This window comes from Scyliorhinus canicula, chromosome 1 (genome assembly GCF_902713615.1).
Source record: "Scyliorhinus canicula chromosome 1, sScyCan1.1, whole genome shotgun sequence".
NCBI classification, from domain to species: Eukaryota; Metazoa; Chordata; class Chondrichthyes; order Carcharhiniformes; family Scyliorhinidae; genus Scyliorhinus; species Scyliorhinus canicula.
In genome coordinates, this window is record NC_052146.1 from 228,289,416 (window position 1) to 228,302,160 (window position 12,745).

At 47.3% G+C, this 12,745-nt stretch overlaps 1 protein-coding gene across 7 annotated transcripts in view; it reads left to right on the forward strand.

The window, feature by feature from the left end:
- pde10a (phosphodiesterase 10A) overlaps positions 1 to 12,745 on the forward strand; it is a 628,597-nt gene that overhangs the window by 530,057 nt on the left and 85,795 nt on the right. For all 7 annotated transcript variants that reach the window (XM_038808728.1, XM_038808759.1, XM_038808768.1 and 4 more), the window contains 2 exons: positions 6,215 to 6,298; positions 9,164 to 9,314. In XM_038808728.1, the coding sequence (XP_038664656.1) occupies positions 6,215 to 6,298; positions 9,164 to 9,314 (235 nt within the window). The remainder of the gene's footprint in view (positions 1 to 6,214; positions 6,299 to 9,163; positions 9,315 to 12,745) is intronic.

Below are 12,745 nucleotides of genomic sequence, written 5' to 3' on the forward strand. Positions count from 1 at the left end.
GAGTCCAAGCCCGAGTGGAAGACCTGGCTGATCCAGCTCTTCCTTAGTCTAATCTGGTCAGACACTTTCAAATGTGTCTCCTGCAACATAATTAAGTCCACCTTTAGAGCCCGCAAGTGCGCGAACACACGTGCCATTTTGACTGGCCCATTTAGTCCTCTGACATTCCAGGTGATCCCCCCGCCCCCCGCGTGCCGGTCAATCATAACCCTTCTTGGGCCCACCCCCGGCCTATGTGCCACGCATCGCTTGGTTCGCCTCTTGGCAGTTTCCACCCCCCCGACCTCCTCTCCAATACCTACTTCAGACCTCTCCCACATCAGCAGAATAACTTCCCCCCTTCCCCCACTAGCAACATCTCCCAATAACCCCACCCCTGCCATCTACTGGTTGTCTACACCCCCCCCAACCTGACTCCCTTGACTAGCCAATCTGCTAGCCCGGTGACTCATCCCTCCGGTGCCCACTTGTCTCACTCCCATTGTTTCCCCGACCTCATCACCCCACTCATCAACACACCAGCCCCCCGATCTGACCGACTGGAGCAGTCACACTATAATGGGAAAGATCAAACGAGATGGGGACATCAAACAGCAAAGTGAAGCTGCTCCAGGTGTAATACAGTTCCAGCTATGTAAACAGATAAGTGTTAACACATGTCCCTTTCTGAGCATTAATAAAGTAACAACGCTGTAACACAGTACCTGTATAACACCCACCGAAAACAAACATAAAAAACTTTAATCTCCATTGCTTACCGGCCACCTTTATGTTACAGTAAAGGCGCCAACAAACAAAAAGAGCACGACAAAAGGTTTTAAAAAAAAGCGAGAGGGGGATCTCTCTCCCCGCACACCCCGTAGGCAAAAACTGCCAAAAATACAACACAAGGCACCTTTAAAGCAGTAAACAGTCGCCCGTCAGTCCAGGCACAGTAGGCATCCTCCCAGACAATAACTCTCGGACCCTAGCTTGAGCCCGTGGGTCCTTTTTGCGGGACCAGACCCTGATCCCTCGCGAAGTCCATCGCTTCTTCTGAATCGGAGAAGTAGTGGTGTTGGCCCTGATGCGTGACCCAAAGACGAGTCGGGAAGAGCAGACCAAACTTCACGGGCTTTTTAAACAAAACCTCCTTAACTTGTTTAAAGGCTGCTTGACGCCTGGCCACCTCCTGGCTTAGGTCCTGATAAATGCAAAGAACACTGTTATTCCACGTGCTGCTCCTAGCACTCTTTGCCCACTGCAACACGTGCTCTTTATCAGTGAACCTGTGGAACCTGATCACCATCGGAGGGGGGGACCTCCCGGACTCATCTGCCTCGCCTGTACCCTATGTGCCCCCTGCAGCTCCAGCGGTCGCTGAAAGGCGTCAGCCCCCATCAGCTGCATCAACAGGTCAGCCACAAACGCTGTGGCATCAGCTCCCTCAGCCCCCTCCAGGAGGCCGATGATCCTCAGATTTTGTCTGCGGGCTCTATTTTCCAGCTCCTCTACTCTGTCCAGCAGTCTCCTCTGCCTCTCCTTCAACCCATCAATTTCTAGCGCTGCAACCGTCTGCGTGTCTGCCTGCTCCTCCACCGCTTCCCCCAGCTCCTTAACTTTTTTGTTCTGGGCATCCAATCTCTGGTTCAATTGGTCCACTGCCTTCTGAAGTGGGTCCAAGTTATCCCGCTTCAACTCTTCAAAACTGCTCTTAATCACCTGCAGCATGTTTTCCAGCGCTAGCCGGATCGCCGGGTCCGAGGTCTGTAGGTCCGCCATCTTTGCTCCCGGGTCAGCTTCCACTGTACTTTGCCTTTGTCCCTTCCTCTCCCGTTTTCGCTGCCTTCTGCTCTCCAGCGGTTCCATGCAGCTCTGCCCGTTACTCAGCCCCTCCGTGGCCGCCTTTCCAGCGCCCAGCAGTCCCGAAAAAAAACGGGGAACCAGGACCACACCTCCCGCCGGAGTGAGAGCCACCGAATGCGCGGCTTACTCACTCATCGCCGCCACCGGAAGTTCCATGGCATTAAGTTAATCTATAAAAAATGACTGTAGAAAGCCCACTTTGGGCTCATTCGATTGGGAAGAATATATTAGTATGAATGGAGAAGTAGTGAATTGACAGGGAAAAGTGCAAAGAACAAAGGAAGCTACTGCATGTTGCTTTTGCAAACCTGATCTAAACCTCGCACTCACCTGACCAAAACCGCCAGTAGTGGCACAGTGATTAGCACTGCTGCCTCACGGTGCCAGGGACCCGGGTTCAAGTCCGACCTTGGGTGATTGTGTGGAGTTTTCACTTTGCCTGTGTGGGTTTCTCTGGGTCTCTGATTTCCTCCCATAGTCCAAAGATGTGTAGGTTAGGTGGATTGGTCATGCTAAATTGCCCCGTAGTGCCCTAAAGTGTCCAGGTGGGGTTACGGGGTTAGGGATGGGGAGTGGGCTTTCAGACTGACCAAAGGCGTTCTGCAAAACGGTCACCCAGTCTATATTTAGTCTCTCAATGTAGAGGAGATGGCATTGGCAGCAGCGAATACAGTAGACCAAATTGAAGGAGGTGCTGCACCTGAAAGGTGGGTTTGGGGCCTTGGATAGTGAGGGGGGAGGAGTTAAAGGGGCAGGTGTTGCACTTTCTGAGATTGCATAGGAAGGTGCATTGGGAAGGGGATGAGGAGTTGGAGACAATGATGGAGTGGTCCAGAGTGTCACAGGGGGAGCAGCCCCTGCAGAATGTTGTCAGGGAAGGTGAGGGGAAGATTGTTCAATGGTGCCATCGGGCTCGACAGAAATGTCAGGACAATTCTTTGACCGCAGAGACTGCTGGGGTGAAAAGTGAGGACCGGGGGGGATGGACCCTATCATGGTTCTGGGAGGGAGGGTGGAAGTGGGGTGGGTAGAGGTGTAGGAGATGGGTTGAACTACCTGTCGACCACAGCGGGGAGAAAATCCCTCAGTTTAGGAAAAAGGAAGACATGTCAGAAGCGCCATTTGAAAGGTAGCACCGTCGGAACAGATGCAACGGAGTCAAAGAAACTGAGAGAATGGGGTGATCTCCTTGCAGGAAGCGGGGTGTAAGGAGCTGTATTCGAGATAGTTGAGTGAGTCCCTGGGCTTGTAATGAATATTGCTAGTTAGCCTAACACTAGAAATGGAGAAACAAAGAGGTTAAGGATAGGAGGGGAAGTGCTGGAGATAGACAATGCGAAGGTGAGAGTGGGGCGGAAACAGGAAGAAAAATAAATCTATAAATGTTTGTAGATCCAGCTGGACTTACCCTGGTAAGCACAGCAGATCATCCATCTGTTTCCTTCACAGTTGGGTAGTCCTTTGGACTCCATGGGTGCTGACTTCTTGGTGACCTTCTCCCTGGCCAGTGTGGTTAGACGGGATAGCCTTCTGCTCTCATCCCATGGAAAGATGATTTCCCACCTTACCACAATAGCCTGGACAAGAATCTCAAAGCAGTCTTTGCTGAACCGTAGGTTGCTCTCTTTCCTGGACATAATTTTTACAGGGTCTGGAGGCCCTGGGCTGCAGTGAGGGAATGGCTGTTTGAGTCCTAGTTAAATATGCAGCATGGACGTTGGAACCTATGAAGTGATGATGGGGAGCGCAACTTCCTGCCCACCTTGTCACAAGATTCAATGTATTCCTCACAGATGCATAAGTAATTAGCTGAACAGCATAAGATCTCACATGTTCTGTGCCCTGCTCACCAGCGGAAGTCACTACAATTTCTGCCCTCACCACCACTCTTTGACTCCAGAATGAAAGATTCTTCTCAGTGACAATAACATCACATGGTCATCCCAATGTAATACTATAATGAAACAACGCTGAATTAAAGTATGTAGAAAATTCTTCTACCTGGGATCAATGGTCTCAAGTAAAATGAAGTTTGATCAGGAGATATCAGCATGTATTTGTAGTACTGCTGCATTTAGAAAGCTTCAAGCAGGAGTCTTAAAAAGCTTCAAATCACAGTTGCCAGAGGACTAAGAATCTGTAATGCTTTAACTAAATGCACTGCTATATGATGCTGAATCTTGGACAGTATATCAAAAGCAGGATTGCCGATGGAATTAATTTCATATGCATTGTTTGAAAAAGATCCTTGGGATCCATTGGCAACAGAGAAGCCCTGACACAGAAGTACTGCAGCTTTCTAACTCATGGAAATGTGCAAGCAAAGTTGACTGCAATGGTTAGGCCATGTTGTTAGAATAGATGATGGTCACCTACCAATAGATGAACTGTATGGAGAGCATGATGCTGCCAGAAGACCCGTTGGATGGCCAAAACTGAGCTACAAAGATTCTTGCAAGCAAGACTTCATTCCATGCCAGATTGACTTCAACTGGGAGTAATACAGATATCCAAAGTACTTTGCGCCAAAATCTTCACTCTGGAGCATAGAAATTTGAAGATCTGCGTCTTTGGATTCCCACAGAAAGCACCAGCGCAAGAAGGAGCACTCCTCATTGGTCCCTGCATCAGCAAATGACGACGATGTTTCCACTGCAACCAACAATGTCTGGTGCAAATTGGACTATATTCCCATTTGCCCGCACTTAGGACATGAGCAGTAAATGTGAATATTTGGCCATGTTGCAAAGCCAAGAAAGTACTTGACAAAGAACAAAGAATAGGAACGAACTGGACATTTTCATGTTGGAAGTACATAACCAGTGGGGTACCAGATGGGTAAGTGCTTGGGTGTCATCTATTTTCAATTTATAGCAATGATTTAGATGAGTGGCCAAATATATTATATTCAAGCTTTCCAACAATACCAAGTTAGTTGGGAAGCAATCTGCGAGGAGGGCACAAAAAGGCTTCAAAGGGATATAAACATGTTAGGTTGTTGGACAAAAACAGCAGTTGGAAGAGAATGCGGAGGAATGTGAATTTATCAATGTTGGAACGCAAAATAGAAAAGCAAATTTTCATTTAACTGGTGAGCAATTAGGAAGCATTGGTATTCAGAATGACCTGGATGTCCTTGTGCATGAATCACAGAAAGTTAACAAATCAGGAAAGGGAACAGGTTGTTAGTCTTTATTTCAAAGCAATTGAAGTATAAGAGTGAATAAGTCCTACTGAAGTGCATGACGCATTGGTGAGACTACACCTGGAGTATTGTGTACAATATAGGTTTCCTGTTTTACAAAACTGATTCCTAGGATGAGGGAATTATTCCAAGAGGAGAGATTTAGTAGACGGAGCATTTATTCCCTGCAATTTAAAACAAGGAGGTGATCGCATTGAACTATGTAAAATTCCTAAGGGGCTTATGGTTGATGCTGGAAGGATGGCTTCCTGGTGGGGGAGTCTAGTACTCGGGATTACAGTCTCAGAATAAGGGAAATTCTTGGGCAGCATGGTAGCACAAGTGGATAGCACTGTGGCTTCACAGCGCCAGGGTCCTAAGTTTGATTCTCCGCTGGGTCACTGTCGGTGCGGAGTCTGCACGTTCTCCCCGTGTCTGCGTGGGTTTCCTCCGGGTGCTCCGGTTTCCTCCCACAGTCCAAAGACGTGCAAGTTAGGTGGATTGGCCATGCTAAATTGCCCTTAGTGACCAAAAAGGTTAGGAGGGGTTATTGGGTTACCGGGATAGGGTGGAAGTGAGGGCTTAAGTGGATCAGTGCAGACTCGATGGGCCAAATGGCCTCCTTCTGCACTGTATGTTCTATGTTCTAAACCTCATTTAGGAGATGGGGAGAAATTTCTTTTTTTGAAGGTTTACAAATCTTTGGAATTCTCTACCAATGAGGTGCTCAGTTGTTGATAGATATTTGGATACAACGGAAATTGAGGGGCCTGATGAAATTAAGGTAGGTCAGCCATGATTACATTGATTGGTGGAGCAGGCACATTAGGCTGTATAGCCTATTTCTGCTCCTATTTTTGAATGTTAACTGCTCTTCCACTACAGCAAGCCTACTTTCTCTCATAGTATTGTTGCTGCTAACCTTTTAATAAACATGTAGTGAGGTCTCTTGGCGGGGTGGGGTGGGGAGTTAAGGAGTGGGTGATGGAGAGAAGCTGCCTTCCTGAGAAAAATAATGAATTATCAGTATAGTTAATTAGAATATTTAATCTTCCAACCTTTCCCTACAAAACAACTTTCTTTCAGTGTAATGCAAATTAGAGCAAATATATGTAAATATTGATGATTGCTGCGGAAATATCTACCTATTCTATTGGTATTCCTTTTTCTATAATTTTATCTCAGGTTCCAATTCGATATCACCCCCTATGAAGACTCCTGGCCATCCTTTTTTGTCTTTATGGTTCAAAACAGCTGCGGAAAGAACAGGTACAGACCATAAAATAATCCCATTTTAATTTTCTTAATGAGAACAAAATGCCTTGACAAGCCACAGTGAAGATTAGATCTATTCCATTTTAATGACAATTATCTTGTGCCTTAAAACTGTATTACTTTTCGTGCTGGATTAGTGTCATCGAATATTATTCACCAGTAAGGGTTCTCGGGTATAAAAGTTACTGAAGGCTCTCTGACTCTCATTACAGACCAGGGTTGCATCATCAAGCCCCCGTTGTTTTCTTCCAAACCACTGCAGTTGGTAACATCCTTAGATGTCAGTGGATTTGGTTACAATCCAGCTGGGACCATTAACATTTACAGAGAAATCTGAATATGTCTTAATCAATAGAAATATGCCACAAAATTTCACTATTTTTAACAAACCAACTTTGTTGTACATGAAAGTATTAAACAACACATGCACTGTTAACTGTACAATTTTGTTGATGGCAATGTACGTTATGCGCTCGGGTTTACTTCTTAATTTCCCCAAACATCCCCTTTAAGATGCATCAATCTTAATTACTTCTGTAGGGACCACCCATTGATATGCCACAGTGCTCTGAAAATGTTTCCTCCCTCCAGCTATTTTCAGAGATAGAAATTTCATTTAGCATCTCTCAACTGTGAATACCTCAGTCTCTTTTTATGGTTACTTTCCCAATCCTTCCAAGCTAATCTGTTGGTTGTTTTATTTTGCCACAAGACTCTGTGGGGGCCACTGTAGATTCTTCCTTTCAAACCAGGCAATCCTCTAGCTTCTGTTCCTTCACAAAATTCAAACTGAGGTTCAGCCTCACTTACATCTCACACAGTAAATGATTAAGTTATTTATATTTTACTATGGCTACCTCTCAGTGAGCTACAAACCACATAATGTCAAAACTACAACTCATGTTCTCAGAAAACACCCAAATAAGCTGAAACAAGAGAAGCACCTTAAGCTCCACCCATCAGCATGATGACATAACAGTTCTGGGATGTCCTCAAACTGACCTTCAGGTTGATTATCCCTCATTTAAAATGTAGTTTTTGAGCTGTTGAAATAACTAGGTTTTACAGCCTGAATACTTATAAACTAATTTAACTCTAACTCCCAAAACAGAACACCTTTCTAGGCTGCCATTACTGCAAAAGATTTAAGTTGGCACATCGCCGGTCTTTAGCTGAGTAAGTCCATTTGCTGTTTTACAGCTCTATCTCTTGTATTGTGGCTTTATTAAACAAATACAGATCATATTCTGAACTGCCTTTTCTTGAGGTGTTCCGGTAATCTCTAAAGCACAGCATTTTAGTTATTTTACCTTTATAACTTTAATCTGCCTGACAACTAAAAGTTATCTCTTAAATGTTAGACCATAAGACATAGGAGCAGAATTAATCCACTTGGCCTGTCGAGTCTGCTCTTCCACTCCATAAGACCATAAGACATAGGAGCAGAATTAGGTTACTCAGCCCATCGAGTCTGTTCCGCCATTCAGTTATGGCTGATATTTTTTTCATCCCTATTCTCCTGCCTTCCCCCATAACTCCTGATCCCCTTATTAATCATGAACCTATCTATCTCTGTCTTAAAGACACTCAGTGATTTGGCCTCCACAGCTTTCTGTGGCAAAGAGTTCCACAGATTCACCACCCTCTGGCTGAAGAAATTCCTCCTCGTCTCTGTTTTAAAGGATTGTCCCTTTAGTCTGAGACTGTCCTCTGCTTCTAGTTTTTCCTACAAGTGCAAACAGCCTCTCCACGTCCACTCTATCCAGGCCTCGCAGTATCCTGTAAATTTCAATCAGATTCCCCCCTCATCCTTCTAAACTCCAATGGGTACAGACGCAGCGTCCTCAACCGTTCCTCATACAACTAGCTCTTTATTCCAGGGATCATTCTTGTGAACCTCCTCTGGACCCTTTCCAAGGCCAGCACATCCTTCCTTAGATACGGGGCCCAAAATTGCTCACAATACTCCAAATGGGGTCTGGCCAGAGTATTATACAGCCTCAGAAGTACATCCCTGCTCTTGTATTCTAGCCCTCTTGACATGAATGCTAACATTGCATTTGCCTTCTGACTGCCGACTGAACCTGCACGTTAACCTTAAGAGAATCGTGAACAAGGACTCCCAAGTCCCTTTGTGCTTCAAAGCATTTCCCAATTTAGAAAATAGTCTTAGCCTAAATTCCTCCATCCAAAGTGCATAGCCTCACATTTTTCCACATTGTATTTCAACTGCCACTTCATTGTGAACTCTCCTAGCCTGTCCAAATCCTTCTGCAGCCCCCTTGCTTCCTCAATACTACCTATCCTTCTACAGATATTTGTATCATCTGCAAACTTAGCAACAGTGCCTTCAGTTCCTTCTTCCAGATCATGAATGTAAATTGTGAAAAGTTGTGGTCCCAGCCCCTAAGGCACACCACTAGTCACCGGCTGCCATCCTGAAAAAGACCTATTTATCCCCACTCTCTGCCTTCTGCCAGTCAGCCAATTCTCTATCCATGCCAGGATTTTACCCTTAACACCATGGGCTCTTAACTTATTTAACAATCTCCTATGCAGCACCTTGTCAAATGCCTTCTGGAAATCTATATAAATCACGTCCACTGGTTCTACCTCAATGTTAACATGAACCGTGACGTAGAAATTTGCAACATGTTGCATGTTGATAAGCTATCAGAATTTCCCTGCAAAAGATGTGTTAAGTTTCATTGAACATTAGTTACTTGATAGATATGTCACCTTACCCATTAAAAACTATATGAGCTTCGGAATCCTGACAATTTACAATAGGATAATGTTAGCATTGCTGATCTTTATTTAATTAATGTCTTTCCTCTCACTGTTTTCTTATCTGCCTAGCTTTGATCTGGAGAAACTGTGTCGCTTTACTATGTCAGTAAGGAAAAACTACCGCCGTGTGCCCTACCACAACTGGAAACATGCAATCACCGTGGCACATTGCATGTATAATATCCTGCAAAGAATTCAGGGAACATTCTCGGAACTGGAGGTAGGTGAATTAAATGTTTCTATCATTGCCTTGGACATGCACCCACCAAGGACATTTATTAACATATATTCACATTAAGGACAAATTATAGTCCCAGCCAAATAACTGAGCTGAAAAACTCATGGGGCAGAATTTAGCCCAAAATGGCAAAGTGTCTTTTCAGCAATAAAGTCAGTTCAACTACCACCGGCTCCAGCTGCACAATCCAGATTGCAATCTTTAGGCACTTGGAACATTGTTCTCCCCCCCTCCATGTGAAAAAGCTGTGCCTGAATCGCAAAGCATCTGAATCAGCCACCCGGGAGTCATCTGAGTACTTCAATCAAGGGGGCGCTGCTTTTAAACGGCTCCACAGTAGTTGCTCACAGTCAAGCTAGGAGAATGGCAGCCAAGAAACCAGCTGCAAGTTTTGCTGAGGGGGCTCTCACAAGAAAGTTGAATGCCACAGAAGATAGTATGGCAATCCCCAGACTGGCAGGAGACTCTCTCGCAAGGGCGCGAATGGTGGGAAGGGACATTCCCCAAGCTGTCAGAAGTAGACAGAACCCACCTCCCCTCGGGCTCGGTATAAAGGTGGCTGATCTCCGGCCCTGCCCCAGTTCGGGATCAGAGGCCAGGAAGCTTTCTGTTTAGCTTATTAAAGCCTCAGTTTCGTTCACTACTCGTCTTGTGTTCATTGATGGCACATCAGCCGGGAAACAGCCGAGGGTCGTAATTGCCAAATTACACCAGTACCAAGATCGGGACATAATCCTGAACTGGGCCAGGCAGACAAGGTCCTGCAAGTGGGAGGGACACCCGATCAGGATTTATCAGAACATTGGGATGGACCTGGCCAAGCGCCGGAAAGAATTCAATAGAGCCAAAGTAGCCCTGTATAAAAACAGGGTGAAATTTGGAATGCTGTACCCTGCCAAGCTCTGGGTCACCTTCCTGGTCAAGAAGCATTACTTCACCACACCTGCAGATGCGGACAAATTCGTCCATAAACACGGGCTGGGAAGACAGCATCAGAACCAGCGATGAAGCGGACACCCTGACGAAATGGGACAATGAAAGACTATTTGTGCGGGACTGCACAAATGAATGTGAGAGCAAAGGCTCAGAAAGGTTGGGGGTGAGAGCAGTAGGCCACAAGAAAGGGTGATGAGGAGGAAGTGGTAACAGACATGTAGTGGGCGAAGGGGAGGTTTCGGCCAACCCCAGGAGGAGGGCTGCCATACTACCGGGAAAATTAACACCAGGTGGTACGAATGAGGGGGAGCAGCAGTGCATCTCGCCTCAGGGACATGGCACCTGGTGACAGGGGGATGAACACCACCAATGGGGGATGACAGTAAAAGGATAAATGAGAGGGGGAATGGGACAGGGGGAGAAACAGATCCAAAGGGAAAACAAAGAAACAAGGTGGCGGGGGGGGGGGGGGGGGGGGGGGGGGCTCTAGGCTGGCTAAGACAGATCGCACATGGCAGCAAGGAACACAAAGGCACCTTAAACAGCCACTTTAGAGGGTCCCCAAACAAAGGGAAACCCCGAGGAGCGCAGGGGCCTGGCCTCATGGTGAGAACGGTGACCGCACCGTCTTGGATGGTCCCCTAACAAAGAGAAACCCCGGAGTGCAGAGGCTTGCCCACAAGTTAAGTATGGCTGACCCCGCAGTTGGGGGGGGGGGGGGGGGCGGTTTCTGTTCAGAACAGTCACCTGGAAAGTCAGGGGACTTAACGGCCCAGTGAAAAGATCGAGGGTCTTCGACCACCTGTAAAGGTGAAAGCTGACATAGACTTCCTCCAAGAAAGACACCTGAGGGAGAAGGACCGACAACGAGTAAGAAAGGGCTGGGTGTAACAGGCTGACCATTCATGCTATGGGACAGGAGCTAGAGGGGGTAGCCATACTGCTCAATAGGAGGATGGTGTTTACAGCGACGAGGACGGCTACGGACCAAGGGGTACCGTACGTCATGGTCAGCGGTGTCCTTGACTGGGCACCAGTGGTCCTTGTTAATGTGTACACACATTGTCATGAACAATCCCCATCGTGCCTCAAAGCCCTTTTCCAATCGTAGGCCCCCCTAACCAGGCACCTCTGGCGCCGCACCGCCCACCAATTTAACAAGATCCTCCACCGGGCAATTAGAGAGGCGAAGCCACATCATCAGCCCCCTTCCAATCCACCTGCTCCCGCATTTCTGATACACCAAAGATCGCCACCATTGGGTTGGCCTGACCCCCCCCCCCCCTACAATTTTGGACAATGTGCCAAACACCACTTCCCAGTATGTTTCCAGCTTCTCACAACATGTGCACATGGTTCGCTGGCCCCTGCCCGCAGTTCTCACACTCGTCAGCCACCCCATGAAAAATCCCCACTCATCCTTGTCCGTGTCATGTGCACAATCTTGAATTGAGTCAAGCTCATCCGCGCGCAGGAGGAGGTAACATTCATCCTAATCATCGCCTCAAACCACAGACTCCAATCTATTTCCCCCCACAGCTCTTCCTCCCATTTGCTGTTGACCCTCATTACTTGCTCCCCAAACCACCAGTATATATCTTCAATCCTACCCTCTCCTGCCTCATCCAGGAGCAGCGATTGCCCCAACAGGGTACATTCTGGCTACCTGGAAGACGTCCTGCACTCCTTTCTTGTGAAGTCCCGCACCTGAATATACCTAAATTCACTCCTCCTCGCCAAGTGAAACCTCTCCTGCAGCTCATCCAGACTCGCAAACTGCTCTTCCAGATACAAGTCTCTCACTCTCTTCAGCCCTGCCTCCCTCCACTTCCTATACATCCCATCCATCTCCCCAGCTGGTCCTCCCGCGCACCTAGCGCATTTGTCCTCTATCCCAAAGAATTTGCTCATCCGAGCCACCGTCATGTGGGCCCGGTGAACGACCTTAAATTGGATCAACCCGAGCCTGGCACATGTCGCGGTCGAATTTACCCGACTCAGGGCCTCTGCCCACAGCCTGCCCTCCATTTCCCCGCCTAGCTCCTCCTCCCATTTAAGTTTCAGTTCCTCCGTCTGGAACCCTCCTCCCTCATGAGCACCTTATAAATATCAGAGACTCTACCCTCCCCTTCTTCCCCCCTAGAGACTATTCTGTCAAAGATTCCCATTGGCGGGAGGCATGGGAAAGATGGGATCTGTCTACGAACAAAGTCCCGCAACTGTAGGTACCTAAAATCATTTCCCCTTACCAACCCAAATTTCTCCTCCAAGCTCCTCAAACTCGCAAAGCTCCCTTCCAGGAATATATCACCCACCCTTCCCACCCCCGCCCGCCGCCATACTCGAAACCCCCCATCCATACTCCCGGGGGCAAACCGATGGTTGTCGCAGATTGGCGCCCAAACCGACGCTCCCGTCTCCCCTACATGCCTCCTCCACTGGCCCCATATCCGCAGGGTCGCCACCACTACCGGGCT